Below are 15,347 nucleotides of genomic sequence, written 5' to 3'. Positions count from 1 at the left end.
ATGGACAAAGTATTTTTCGAGGAGAACTTTGGCTACGGTCACAGCTTTCTGGTCTTTTGTAGGAAAAGCTTGTGCATACCGGGTGTAGTGATCAGTAACCACTAAAACATTCTGTGTGTTACTGCTGTCTGGCTCGATGGACAAGAAATCCATACATACCAAATCCATAGGACCATTACTTTGGATGTGAAACAGTGGAGCTACTCTTCTCGGAAGCGTTTTCCTCTGTATGCACCTCACACAGTTTTTGCAGTGGTCTTCCACGTCTGATTTCATCTTTGGCCAATAAAACCTTTCTCTAATGAGTCCATAGGTCTTGTCCACGCCTAAATGACCAGAATCGTCATGGAGTGATTTCATGACTATCCTTCTGAATTTTTCAGGCAAAACTAGTTGTGCATGGTGGCTTCGGCCAGGTGGAACTGTGACTCTACACATAACATTGTCTTGAAGTTCCAGCCTTGCAAACTCTCTCAATAATAGCAAACTTGCCGGGTTTCTGGATTTAATTAGATTGATGTCACTCTGCTTTAAAGCTCTCCATATTTCTTTGAGTGTGGGATCTTCTTGTTGAGCTTTTGAGATTTCAGAGGGACTTAGAACTGGCATACCTTTGAGACTCAGTGTGGACAGATTACAGTAAGCTTTGGGTACAGCATCAACAGACAAGCCAAGGTGATCAATTCCCTTTTCGTGACAGGCATTTGTCTTGGCCTTGGTCACCTTGAATACTTGGCACATAGCTCTGACACCATCTGCAGGGATGTCTGTCCATTGTTCTCCTCGACTTTGATCAGAACGAGGGTGTCTCGAAAGGGCATCTGCATCAACGTTTTGAACCCCTGCTCTGTATTTTAAACTGAAGTCATATGTTGAGAGAGCTGCGAGCCAACGGTGACCCGTTGCGTCTAACTTGGCTGACGTCAACAGATAGGTCAAAGGATTGTTGTCGGTTCTCACCTCAAACTTTGCTCCATACAAATAGTCATGTAATTTGTCAACAACAGCCCACTTTAAAGCAAGGAACTCCAGCTTATGAGCAGGATAATTGCGTTCAGATGGAGTTAAACTGCGACTAATAAAGGCAACCGGTCTTAACCCGTCACCTTGATCTTGGTACAACACTCCACCAAGTCCTTCCCGACTTGCATCAATGTGCAGCACATAAGGCAGCCGGGGGTTCGCAAAGGCTAACACGGGAGCCGTGGTGAGTCTTCCCTTTAGCTCTTTGAAAGCTACTTCGCATTTATCATCCCATCGATGACCAAATGGCTCTGCTGAGTTGAAATAGACCTGGTCATGTTTTTTCTTTGTTTTTTTCCCATGAGGTGGGTAACCAGACAAAAGTTGGGTTAAGGGAAATGCGACCTTAGCATAATCCTTCACGAAGCGTCTGTAAAATCCACAGAACCCCAGAAAAGATCTCAAGGCAGTTACAGTGGTCGGTCTGGGCCAGTTAGTGACTGCTTCTGTTTTCTTTGGATCTGTTGACACTCCTTCTGATGACACGATGTGGCCAACGTATGACACAGATGACTGGAGGAACTGACATTTGTCTAATGACAATTTAAGGCCCTCCTCTTGTAAGCGATCAAGTACCTTCAACAGTCGTCGTTCGTGCTCTTCAAGTGTCGAACCAAACACAATGAGATCATCTATATAGACCAACACTTCCAACAAGTTCATGTCTCCAACTGTTTTTTCCATGATTCGCTGGAAAGTTGCAGGAGCGCCTGACACACCCTGAGGCATCCTGTCAAACTGATAAAACCCCAGGGGACATATGAAAGCGGTCTTTTCTTTATCTGACTCACTCATAGGCACTTGATAGTACCCACTCCTAAGGTCGAGGACACTAAACCACTTGCTTCCAGTCAAACACGTCAGGGCATCTTCAATCTTAGGCACTGTGTATTGGTCAGGGACAGTCCGCCTGTTGAGGGTACGATAATCCACACACATGCGGATTTTCCCATTTTTCTTTCGTACCACCACTATAGGGGATGCATATGGACTGCGTGACTCAGTGATTATGCCAGCTTCTTTGAGTTGGGACAGATGCTCTCGAAGTGCTTCAATGTCCGCCGGTGGTAAGCGCCGTGAACGCTCTCTAAACGGAGTATCAGTGTTGGTTCGGATCTCATGCCTGGTGCTTTTACTACAACCCACATCGAATTCATGAGTAGAGAAAACATTGCTGCGCTGTAACATTTTACTCACAAGTCTCTCTTTCCATTCCTGCGGAGCAGGTGAAGTTCTGAAATCGAAAGATGATGAGGTAAGTTTCTTTTTCAGGTCAGGCTCTTTATTCACAGGGGTTGCTGGCAGTACATCAACCGGGAACAGGTGAGCAACTGGCATACCTCTGGTCAGCAGAATTTCTTTAGATGAACAGTTTCTCACGAGAACAGTGATCTTTTTGGAAGTCACCACATTGACTGCACTTCAGGTCTTACTTGAAGCTGATCGGGAAACCTCGGTTCTTCAGAAAGATCATCGGGTAAGTCCACCAAAATGGCTTGGGTTTTTGGTATCCCCGGAAACCTTGGCACACCTTTGATCCTTGCAACACCACCTGGGCATATTTTCACTGGCTTTGGCTGTACAAACCATACGGATCCTCTTACTTGGCTGTCAGTTTCAGAAGGATACCCTGACATTCCCACCATCGCCTTTTGGAATGCAGGATGAATGTTTTTAACTGTTGTAATGTTTTCGCTTTGTCGTTCTCTGTAACTGTTTAGGAGTCGTCTTACTGTTGGGGTGTTTGTGCCAACAAGTATAGCTGCATTATCTTTAACCACTGGATCAGGACAGACAAGTACAAGCGTATCTATAGTCTCTGTCACGCCAACATCAACTTCCCTGAATTCCAGCTTCAATGACAAGTAGCCATCATAAGGATAATCAGCAGGACTGAGACCCCAAATCTGCAGCGCACTAAGGGGTGCCAATGGTAGGTGTGTCAGATATCTGTCGTAGAAAGATCTGTACAATAATGTCACTTGTGAACCCGTGTCAAGAATGGCTTTCGAGTAAATGCCTTCAATCTGAACTGATACGGCAGAACTTGGTCCAACTAAGCCTTTTGGGATCGTGTCTTTCCCTATTTCCGCCGTTTTAATGCTCTTGGAACGTGTCTTTACCTCCAGGACGCCAGGCCGTTCCCCTACTGGGCCCCGTGGTAGTTTCCCGATTTCTTTGTAAGTTTAACAAGCCGCTTGTTGACTCTTTGTAGGTTTTCAGGCCGATCACACTCCCTCATGTAGTGTCCATCTTCTCCACATCTATAACAAAATATTCCAGAGCGATCTAGGCTATGCTTTGGCCTTGGAGAAGTTGAGGTTCTTTTGAATTTGCTGGCTGCGGGATTATCCCATTTAGGACCTTTGGTTTCAACTTGAGCAGCTGCGGCTGTAACTTTAAGGTTGTTCATTTCAGCTTTTAACTCCCTGAGTTCTCTCTTGAGTTTCTCCACTTCAGGATCAGTTTTGTTTTCAGGCACTGGTCTTGTAACTGAGGTAACTGGTTTTGACATGACCTTTCTTTTTACGTCAGTTCTGCCTTGTAACATATCTTCTTCCTCTCGGACATCTTTTAACAGATCACTGAAAGAAGGAGGTGGTCTTAACTTATGTGTCATACGTATGCGCATTGCAATCATGTCATCTGGTGATGCACCTCGTACGACTTGTTCGATCCGGAGTCGATTCATATCTGCCAACTGCAGGCCTCCTTTCCTGAAGATGCAGTGGAGCAGTTTGTCAAGCCTCAGCAAGTACATAGACAGTTTTTCCCCTTCACTTTGAAATGTCTGTCTAAACTTAACTAAGAGATCGGATGACGTTTCAGTTGTCCCAAAAGCTGTTTCCAGCGCCTGCATATAGTCATCAGCGGTAGCATTTGGATTCTGTGCGCGCAAGAATCTTATGATATCCGCGGCCGGACCTTTCAGACTCTCTACTACTCTCTGTTTCTTTATGCTGTCACTGCATTGCCACTCTTCCAACATATGGGTGGTTTGTTCTGCCCAAGCATCATATTCCTCTTCACCAACCGGCGTTGGTCGCACACCAGAAAACATTCTAAGCTTCCTGTAGCTTTGAATATCAGCACTTGGAGCATTACATTTGTCCACCAGAGAGCTAATGGCATTAACAAGCGCAGTGTTCACATCCAGAGATGAAGGGGTTAACAGCTCTTTAACATCAGATATGCTCTTGCCTTCATGCTCCAAAAATGACAGTAGCTTGGCTTGAAAATCTTCTTGCTTTAATTTGGTTGCTGGGATAACGTGCACAGGCCAGGGACCAACTTCACCTGGGATGCCGAATTGATCAGGTAAAGTCTGCTCAGTCACGTCAGTTACAGTCTGAACTAACACGAAAACAGTCTTGGAAGTCATATCTGGCCGTTTGTCAATTATCCTTGTCTTTCCAAGAATTTTTACCGAGCTCAGAACTTCCTTCAGAACCTCATCTGACACATCAGAAACCCCACTTAAAACCAATGCATGAGCAGGATCTAATTGATATCCCTTGCACCAAGCCTTAATCTCTGCGGCCTCCATAGTTCTCTTTATCCACTTCAAACACAGAAAACTCCACGCACCGAATTTTTCAGCCGCTCAAAACACCCAGCAGCATACAGGATACAGGAAACTTGACAAAAAGGTTAACTGCACAAAACTGCCATAAACAATTGGTGGGAGGTAAGTTTCCCGGACGAGCCCCCAAAAATGTAACCCTTTTCCCAGCTGCCTCGCTACAGGGAAGCGAGCGTCACTTCCTTCCCAATGTACACGCTATGGCAAAAGAGACATTTCATTGGAAAATAATAATAATAAAAGTCATGCCACTATGCAGTGCAGAGAATTCCTTGTATTGAAGCACTGAAGCAATATTCAGATAAACAAAAAAAATATGAAGGTTTAAACAAAAAAAAAATATTCATCAAGTTCACTAAATTCAGTTCCGGAGTTTTTCCTTTTTTTTTTTACCGTTCACTCCGGGGTTAATTGACGCGAGTTTGCGAGATTCGTTGGCGCGTTGGAGCTCTGATCCAGTGATTGTGTGGATGGCGTAATCCTACCAGTGGATTGGGAGAACTTCCTCCAGTTCGGATTGGAGTCACGGTGCGCAGGGGATCCCTCTTCTTTGCGATCTCTCTTACGCAGGTGAGTTCAAGCAACCAGACAGCAGCGCGTCCCTCAGCTCCGCTCTGGCTTTTAACGAGGCTGCTCGGTGTAGTGGTGTTAGCCACACGCTACCTTAACCACATTGATCGGGTCCTGTCGGCTCAACTGACTCTCGCCGCGGTGCGCGCTGCGGTCAGTCTTCCTCAGCCGCCCGCGGGAGGACAGGAGTCACTGGCCAGGCCGTCACACCAACCGAGCTCCGCTCACGCTAGCCTGTAGCGGGCTTGCACACTTCCGTGTCTGTCTGACAGGCTCTCCAGACGCTCTCACGGAGCGTCGTGCTTCCGGTCTGCTCCCCCACCCCAGCGGCAAACAATACGCCCTTAAATAGGCTTCACACAAAATTATAATCTTCTTAATATTTAATCTGGGTTTTTAACCACAACTAATGAAATATTCTTATTTTTTTCTTTAATGAAACCAAAAAACACATACGTTCCTCGTTATTACATCTCTCAAACGTAACAGAAAATTGAATATTCTCCTCCGGAAAATCATATTACTACATATATATATATATATATATATATATATATATATATATATATATATATATATATATATATATATATATATATATATATTAACTGACACACTCTATGTGATATTATTATCCTTTTTTGTATAAATATGCGAAAGCGTCCGGGTGGGAGATAAAGCGTTAACGTTTCCATCTCTCCCACCATCGTGCGGGTCCGTGAACGCGGCACGTTCCGCAGCGCAGCCCGGTCGTCAGTAGTTTTCGAAACCGTGAAAAATCCTCCAACCTGTGAAATAACCACAAACAGACGAGGAGGAAGCCAGCGGGAGGCTGTGACCACGACTACAGATCGTGTAAGTTGTGTCTGATGGGGCACTGATATCCAAACTTTGCTTGTCTTGGCTTCGTTTTTTGTTCGCTAACCTTAATGTTTTTCTTATGGAAAAAAGAGGCTGTTATCTGTGTGTTTGTTCTCTGTACTCAAGGAAATCAGCGTTTGTTTGGATGTTGCATTCCGTTATCCACGGCGATCGTTAACATTTAGCGTGTGTAAAGTCCTCTGAGAGGCTTAGGAGTCTTTATTTTAGTGAAAGTGACATTTGTGGCCTAATTTTCCTGACATTCGCCAGACTCGGGAAAACTCGGGGAAGATGCAACGCGGCCGCTCGGTGCCAAACCGGAAACATTAAGCGATGTTTAGCTACAGATTGTTGGTCAATCATACGGAGGGAGGCTTGGATATATGAGCAGTGAATACATATTTGTTATTGATTCCATTTGAGTTGTCGATGCGCATCGATTACGACATTTACCGGAAGACAGCGGCACCACGTGACATCTTCTGACGTTACGCACGGTGCGTCCATCAGCCTAGCAGCGTGTTTTCATCCTGTAATATTTCACTGTAATATGTCTGCTTTCCAGGTGTATTCCAGTATTCAGGCGCTGTCCCCAGTCTCTGCTTCCGGTCTCAGGCAGAGATGACCACCGAGAAGACTGATTACTCCTACCTGGAGGCGGGACCCGCTCAGCCTCCCCCCCCTCAGTATGAACCCGCTCAGCCTACCCCCCCTCAGTATGAACCCTTCCCCACCACGTTTGGCACGGAGGTCCCGGGTACCAACATGCCCGGGATGATGCCCGGTATGCCCGGGATGCCCGGGATGCCCGGGGCTGGAGGTCTGCCTCTCCCACCTCCCACGGCCTTTGCCCCGGGTGTGCCTGGAGCGTTCGGGATGACCCCAAACCCCCAAGGAGGATATGCAAACCCCGCGGCTTTCCCATACTCTGCCCCGGCCCACGGCTTCAGCGGTCAGTATTGGATGACGTCTCATCTTTACAGTGTGAATATGTCGTTGTAATCATTTCGGTTGCGGCCACTGCAGATGATGTGTACCGGAGTGATGAAGATCCGCCACCCTTTCACGACAATCAAGACTTTGATTTCGGACTGGACAACAAGAGCATCAGGAGAGCATTTATTCGGAAGGTAACTAGAGACCGTGGCTACAGAAGAGCTAAAACACGCATTGATGAGCGTGTGTACATGAATTGCATGCTGGGTTGTGAGTCATGAACTGAACTGCAAGAATGTTCTAGTGTTACAAAAACCCTAGACTCGTTTAAAAGAGGAAACACCTGGTTTTTCATTCTGGATCGTCTGTTTAACCAACTTGTAACGGCTTAATTTACCCCTGCATGGGCACGTAGACTTGTATATAAAACACAATATGACAAACTTGGACGTACATAGTAGCATATTTACAATAAGAGTTAGATGAGTCACACTTGTGAGGACTGGCATGTGTGTGCTGGTGGCGCACTTTGTTTTTGCCCTTTGAATCCCTAAGGGATTTTTTTAAGTTACTAAAGAACAAAAGAAGAACCAGCTGAAGTAACTTGGCAGGTTTGTTATGTATTAACAGAGCTTACGTATGTCAACATTTCACCTGGTACTTTTTTTCCGTTGTCTGTGACTTCCTCTTTTCAGGGCTGGGAATGTTTGACCCGTCTCATGCATGCAGTTCTGTAGATCATAACGCCGCTCATGGGTCCTTTTAAACCATGAAGTTGTGCTGAAAGATCCATGCTATGTTTGTTCCCAAGACAGAGGAGTTTTAAGTGTTGCTCCAGAATGATTTAGAGCAGAAATATCCCCCAGGAAAACCTACGTACTCCAAATATGTTACACTTTGTGTGAATTCAAGATTTAACAAATATGACATGTGTGATGTCTCATAATCCACCTTTCCCTTCAGGTGTTCTTGGTGTTGACCGCTCAGCTGACGGTGACTTTCGCCTTCGTGGCCGTCTTCACCTTTGTGGACGCCGTCAAGCAGTTTGTGGCGGTGAACGTGTGGACCTACCTGGTGTCCTACGGCGTCTTCTTCGTGTCCGTGTGTGTGATCAGCTGCTGTGGAAGCGTTCGCCGACAGCACCCCTGGAACCTGATTGCCTTGGTGAGACTGCACTGACTTTTTTTTTTTTTTCCCCGAGAAAGGAAATGGAAAGGTAAACAGGGCTTTGAGCTCAGGAAGTTCAGCGGCGTTCTGTTTTTTGGCTTGTGAAACGCTATTGTGTAGGTCCAGTGGTTTATGCGTCAGTTCAGTGTGGTAAAGCATCAAGTTTTGATTTCCTGTTTAGAAAGCTGAATTGAATGAGCGCTCTGTACTCGGCCATGATGAAATGTGAAATGTGTTCTTGCTGGGAAGTTGTATTGAGAATCAACCTAAAAATGATTCAATCAAAGATTTAAAGGAACGCATTTGGATGGATATAAACAACAGCAGTGCGCAGAATGGCTTGCACTGACCCATAAATCAAAGCTCACAGATTAGCGTTGTTATAACTGCAGGCCAGCTTGTGGATTCTTGATGCTATCCTGGTACGTGTAAGTGTATAAACTAGAGAGGGGGTTTGCTTTTCTAATTTAGTTTCTTCCTTGTATATTTTGAAAGGAAGTAATAAAAAAGGAGCAGGCGAAGGTTAAATCGAATCATTAAAAACAACATTTTAGAAACAAAATGAAGTGTAAACATAATAAGGACTCACTGAGACTTTAAAACAAGCAATGGAGCCTAAAGATAAGTGCAACAGATTTGAAGGTTACAGGATTATTTGAAGGCCTTCCTCAGTTTTTGTAATAAAAGACTCTGAAATAGTTCAAACAAGCAAACACTACTGATATCGACAGCATTTTATTTTAATGGGGCTGAAGCGCAGCCTTGATGTTTGTCCACCATGAAGGGTCACATCTGTGCTTTGCTCACAATGTGTGTTAGAATACATTTATGTATTGTGTTTAGCATGGTCCTCTAGTGGAAAAGCTTTAATCACCATGAGCAGGGACGAGACTTTATCCTGTCCTGTAAGACGCCACATCCCGTTTATCTACCTTTTGAACAAATTTCAGCTGAGCTGATGTTGTTGTATTTGTTCTGCCTGTTTCCAGTCTGTCCTGACTCTCAGCATGTCCTACATGGTGGGGATGATCGCCAGCTTCCATGACACCGACTCGGTGATCATGGCGGTGGGCATCACGGCGTTCGTGTGCTTCACAGTGGTCATCTTCTCCCTCCAGGTCTGTTTCTGTATTGTACAGACGGTGAGTACACAGATACGACGTTGACAAAGAAGTCATGTTATCGCCTCTCTCCCGCAGACCAAGTACGACTTCACCTCCTGCCACGGCGTGCTCTTCGTCTGCTTGATGGTCCTGATTGTCTTCGGCTTCCTCTGCATCTTCATCCGTAATCAAATTCTCCACATTGTGTATGCTGGACTGGGGGCATTGCTCTTCACTTGCGTAAGTCGCTTTACAAACTCTTTGCTTTTGTCATATCAGTGGAGGCATCAGGCCTCTGGGTTCTGGTCAGACTTTCACCTTCAGGATCGGCACTGACTCGCATTAGCAGGGCAAATCTTGACTTTAAATGTGGGACACCAGGGTTTCAACATAAAAAAATAAATCTTAGTCTCAAAATGCAGTGGCTAGCTGTATTACTGAGCAGCCAAAGCGAAACTGATGCTCATGTTGTGTGTATTTCAAACCCAAAATGATCTGCAGCTCATTTTGTGCACTAGTTCTTTTCATGTCTGTGCAGTTCTCCAAACATCAACACAGTTATTTCAAAAAAGAACCGAAACCGTGATAGTGACTGCAACAAAATTTAACGCATCATCATCTCAACATTAACCAGTTTGACTACAAACATTCAAATAGCAGACATGACGGTGCTGATTGTTTATACACACACACACACACACACACACACACACACACACACCACAGTCTCATACTGTTGACCAGTAAACCTCTGTAATTGCTTCTGCTTTTTTTCCCCATTTTGACAAGTATGTTCTTGTCTTAGATGTGAAAATAAAGTTTCTTTTCTTTTCTGGACACTGTTGAACCAAAATATCCGCATCCAGACCCACCGAAAGTGCCGGAGTGCTCATGAGACAGGACTGATTCAGTTTGTTCACTTCTGTTTTTGGAGTCACACTTCCCACGTAACTCCACCATACGTCTCCTACACACTCAGTTTGAATCTATAGAAGCGGTTTTGTTTGTGGCGCTCAGTCGATTCTCACTCACATTAAGATTTCTTGGATTTTTGTCCGCCAATGTTGTCAGACTGCATTGAATGAGCTTTAACATCAGATAAAACTGTCCTCCTTACCTAACTCATCTCTGGATTCTTGCATGTGAACAGTGTGTGTATTACTTATGGTTCTTTTATAAACGTTCTCCATCATGTGAGGAAGCCAGACCCAGATTTCTTTCTGTTCTTTCACAGTTCCTGGCTGTGGATACCCAGCTGCTGCTCGGAAACAAGGAACTGGCCCTGAGTCCCGAGGAATACGTCTTTGCTGCGCTCAACCTTTACACAGATATCATCAACATCTTCCTCTATATTCTTGCCATCATTGGAAGAGCAAGGGGAGGCTGAGAACGAAGAACAACCCATAGATACAGATGCTAAATGGTTTTCAGTTGTCGTGTAGAAGTGGGTTCCCATAATCACTATTCTTGATTTGCTTTCTAGTGTGCGTTCATCACATAGTTGAAGACTGCTTTTGCTTTGAGTGTAAATGTTGATTTATTATACTATAAGTAGATGGTCTAAGTTAGTGGGGTTTTATTATTTCATCCCGGTCGTGGAGGACCACCTGCCCCGTATCTTCTGGACGCCTCCCCGTTCCACCATACCTGATTGAAGTGAATACTGCATCAGTCGGATGATCACACATTTACTGTAGTCCCGGAGGTCGTCTAAAACATACGGGGTAGCAAATTGCCAAGACCAGGATTGGGTAACACAGCTCTGAGTTGCACTTTCAAATTTTATTAAGAGTTTTATGTGTATAAATACTGTTGTTTAAAATCCGTATTGTAAAAATAAGCATTGATGTAAAAGTTTGACTAAGCAATCCCAACGTTAGGTCCTGTGGAAGTTCTTTCAGAAGAACTCTTTAGTTTCAATTTGAGGAAAATGGCCTTTTTTCCATTAGAAAAAAAAATCTGTTTAGTTTGAATGGAAGTTGTGCTTTTAATGCACCAGTTGTGAGGCTTCTTGTCTGTTTTGGACTTCTTCGCCAGACGAGGACCTGGTTTAGTGGTTAAAGCCAGTTAGAGTGAATGTTGGGACTGTTTATTCACACTATTACAACTCTTTTGTAAGGTGAAAGGAGAAGAACGGTTAACAAAGAAGGGATGAAAAGGGCTATAATGTCAGTGGATGAATTTGACAGCTGATAAACCTCTACTGCTGTGTCTCCATGACAACCAAGCCAACTTCATCCACGGACAACACACTTTAATCTTAGTACAAGTTAGATTTTGTGTTTGACGTTTTCTTTCTGTTAATTTCCTCAATAATTAACTTTCATGCTTTGAAGTATTGAACTTTTATAAATCTGATGTCTCTTCTTTGTATGAAGTAAATGTTTCCTGGGAAAAGAAAAAACAACAGTCCGTCACTTTGTTTATTTGAAAATACACGCGTCTGTGTTTCCATGGTTACGGGAGACGTTTCTCAGATTTCTGTGGCTGAGCTTGAAAAGAGGGGAGTTATCGCTTCTGATTGAGGCGCAAAAACAAAGAATTGGAAATGGAGGCGAAAGTGTTGGCGGAGACCTCGGACCCGGAGGACAGCGTGCCCATCTTCAGCGCCCCTTTAGGAGACTATACAGGTGTCGTGCTTTATTATTTTATTCCACTAGATGGCAGCAACAGTTTTCTGTGTTAGAACATTGAATAGTTGAGGTCAAGCAAATCAATTATATCAACGTGGATTTTTGTTTCCATTTGTTCGCCGAGTTGCTTTCTTCACGAGAGTTTCAGTTGAAGAAAAATGTTTAAAATGTTTAAACGATGCTACAAGAAAGTTTCTTGTAGCGTCGTTTAAACATTTTTCTTCAACTGAGACGGTTACTGACGACCCCTAAATCCCACTTTAACACCTGAGACAGGGTCACGTGATTTGAGTTCTCGTGCACTGTGGCCTGTGCAGGTCTCCTAACCAGCTGGGATCGAATAATGGATGCATTATTTTGTACATCTGACTCCTCACCTCAGCCTGGATACAGTAAGGTGTTGTTGAACATGAACACACAAAAGCACAGATAATCCATCATATTAGAAAGCTGATTGGTTAATATGCTGCATTATCTGGGCAACACATTGCATTTTCATTTTCTCTGTCATTCAGAACCACGAAGCTCTCCTGTGTTATAATCGTGGTCTTTATGAAGGTGTTTATATGTATTTTAGATACATGTTTCTGCCAGATACTGCTATTCCCCCTACACAGTTCAAAAACATGTATGTGATGTTAACTGGCCACATTAACTTGCATGTCCAGCTGTAACTGTGTGTATATGTCTCTTTTTGCTCTGTATCGGACTGGCGACCTGTCCACAATGTACCCTGCTTTTTATTATTGTCATCTGGGATTGTGCCCTGTGAACCACAGCTGGGTAAAGTGGGATTAAACACAGCTGTCTCTATGGCTCTGTTAGATCTGTCTCAGATTAGACAGACTTCAAGAATTTAACAGTATGTGCAAATTTGCAAAATTCCAACAAACTACTGAGGATCCTGGCCACAGCGATTCTTTAAAGTAGTATGTGTTTTAAAATGAATTCCATAACCTGCTAGGAGAGCAAGAAAGACCCAAGTGTCACTTATTACTTATTTCTTTGGGTTCAGCTGTTTTGCTGTCTGGAATCACATCAATGTTTTTCTCGTCCATATTAAAAGTAATGCATTCTCTGTTTCTTTACTTTTCCTGTTCTCAGACGAGTCAACCAGATTACTCCTAACAAACCTTGATGAAAGCAATTTTCTAAAAAACCTGGAGGGAAACAACATGAATGAGCAGCGAACATCTTCTCCTTTGAGCTTCATATCACTCATGCTCAATTCCAGCCAGGCCTACACAGAAGGCCATGAGATGGACAGCGGCCAGACTGAGGTTTCTCCTGGACTCAAAAGTAACTACTGTCACACAAGCAACTTTATAGAGGAGCAACAGTTATAATGTTGGTGTTTTTTTGTACTGATTTCACTTTTTACTTACAGACCAACAGAGGCTGTTAGGTGAAATCGCCTTCCAGCTCGATAAAAGGATTCTGTTGCATGTTTTCCAAGGCCAAAGGAGATTCTATGGATTCACGGTGCTCAATATACACCAGAAGATCATTGATGTAAGAAGTCATTTATTGGTTAATAGCATCTAAAAAAAAAAAAAACACAAACCTGTTTTCACACAAAAGAGCTCCCATCATCTAACACATTCTAAACTTTTTAAACTGATTCTTTAATCAGACCTTATATGCCAAAAAAAGACAATGGAGGCCATGACTGTCACAATCAAAACTTTTTAAGATGCTTGATATTTTTTTAGTTTATATGCTGTGAGTTCAGACATAATCAGCCTTTCAATAAGATTTTTTTTTAACGTGTAGCTGTAAATACAGCAACTTTTATTATTTCATTAAATCAGCCCTAACTGCAAAAACAAAAAAAACAAAACAAAAAACAGAATTGAGGAAGAAAATCTCAGTGACTGCCTTGTGTTTGATAGGTGAGCACACTCCCGTTCACGGGGAAGGTGGATGAAGGATATCAGCACTTTCTCTCTCGGAGGTACGCTGAAGTCATGGCGACACTGCAGCAGCTTGGCTTCAAAGCAGAACTTCATCCTCTGTTCACTGAATTTATCGTCAACACTTATGGGATCCTGAAGCACAAGAACAGCACCCTGGAAGCTGACTTTAACAACCCGGACTTCCTGAGGGAGGTGGTCGTAAGCGTAACGCCAGCACCACTGCAGAAAGACATGCTCATCGTGCTCACCTGCCTGTGCAAAATGGCAGAGAAAGACAAAAACCCTCTCTTGCTCTGGTAGTCAAAGGTGTAGCCAATGACACAATCTGGATCCCAACGCCAGTCACGAAGAAGAAACCAACTCCAATAAAATGTAAAATGTATTAAATATTGTGTAGGTATCATTTGTGGACAGGGTACAAAGATCATTCTGAGAAAGAGAATCTCAGTCACACATTTATTAGTCAGGCTTTTTCTTTTTGCACTTTGCACGTATCTAAAATTGAACCGTCATACATAAAAACAAAATCCCTTCACTACAATTAAAAAAAACAGCAAACTGTCAAAAGACCTCTGGGTGATTTGTGGTAGTACCACTAACTCAGTGTGATGAATTGGATTACCATGCAACTTATCACAAAGGCCAATATGGATCATGGGATACAGCATGAGAGGATTTTTCATGGATCTAATCCGATCCAGCCCAGTTTGAAGTAGATGTGTGAGGAGATGGATTGATCGCAGACAAACCATAAAGCTTCAGGAAAGTTGTTCCAGTGGCTCTTGGACAAAACAAAAACTATCTGACAGAAATAGTTTGTTTTAATGCTTTCCTCTTTCTTAAATCTGTTTGATTTGTATTGATTACCATATTCAGATTCAAGATGCAGATTCAAACACTGTCACCAAAGGCAAATATGTTACAATCAGCAGTGACTTAAAGAAAAGAGGGAATAAATGAGACAGAAACAATTGCAATCTGTCTTTCAGCCTCTTGTCAGAATAACCCAATCAGTGTTAAGAACCAGAGCATCAGAGGAGTAACCAGATCGCCATGCATGAACCACAATGCAAGATGTAGTTAAAAAAAAGAGAAGACATTTTCCATCAGGCGACCTTTGTCATGAGCAGCATTAAAAATCTGATAATCCAAGCAATAAATGAATTATATATATATATATATATATATATATATATTTTTTTTTTTTTTTTTTTTTTTTTTGCCTTCAGGGGGAATGGTAATGCCTTACTGAAAGCATTAAACTGTATTTATAACTTTAAGTATGGATGAAATTACTGGTTATCTATTGAGTTTTCTGGACTATCTTTTCACCCAGGCAGAGCTCAGGTCAGCGAGCTGGAGTCGTCTCAGTCGCTGATGATACTGTAAAGCCTCGTTTTGTGCTTTACAGACAGCCCATGAACAGAATAAGAACATGAAGAAAGCCTGCATATGATATGATAAATGGACTGTACAGAACATGTGCACTTTAACACAATCATGAAATTCACCTATTCACTCAGTAATGGTAGGAGCTGCCATGTAAGAAGAATTA

The 15,347-nt window shown here is 43.1% G+C and overlaps 2 protein-coding genes across 2 annotated transcripts; both read left to right on the top strand.

The window, feature by feature from the left end:
• Positions 1-5,891: 5,891 nt before the first annotated feature.
• Positions 5,892-11,650, top strand: grinab (glutamate receptor, ionotropic, N-methyl D-aspartate-associated protein 1b (glutamate binding)). Its single transcript, XM_030102559.1, has 7 exons — positions 5,892-6,031; positions 6,603-6,989; positions 7,064-7,167; positions 7,937-8,137; positions 9,130-9,258; positions 9,340-9,483; positions 10,478-11,650. Exons 2-7 carry the CDS (start codon positions 6,659-6,661, stop codon positions 10,628-10,630), a joined length of 1,062 nt encoding a protein of 353 aa, XP_029958419.1. The 5' UTR covers positions 5,892-6,031; positions 6,603-6,658; the 3' UTR covers positions 10,631-11,650.
• A 141-nt stretch (positions 11,651-11,791) lies between these two features.
• On the top strand, positions 11,792-14,092 carry LOC115396409 (speriolin-like protein). Its single transcript, XM_030102283.1, has 4 exons — positions 11,792-11,873; positions 12,981-13,175; positions 13,264-13,388; positions 13,769-14,092. Exons 1-4 carry the CDS (start codon positions 11,792-11,794, stop codon positions 14,090-14,092), a joined length of 726 nt encoding a protein of 241 aa, XP_029958143.1.
• Positions 14,093-15,347: the final 1,255 nt, after the last annotated feature.

This window comes from Salarias fasciatus, chromosome 11, assembly GCF_902148845.1.
Source record: "Salarias fasciatus chromosome 11, fSalaFa1.1, whole genome shotgun sequence".
In the NCBI taxonomy this organism is placed as follows: domain Eukaryota; kingdom Metazoa; phylum Chordata; class Actinopteri; order Blenniiformes; family Blenniidae; genus Salarias; species Salarias fasciatus.
Note: the sequence above shows the minus strand (reverse complement) of the source record. Positions and strands in the feature narration are given on the sequence as shown.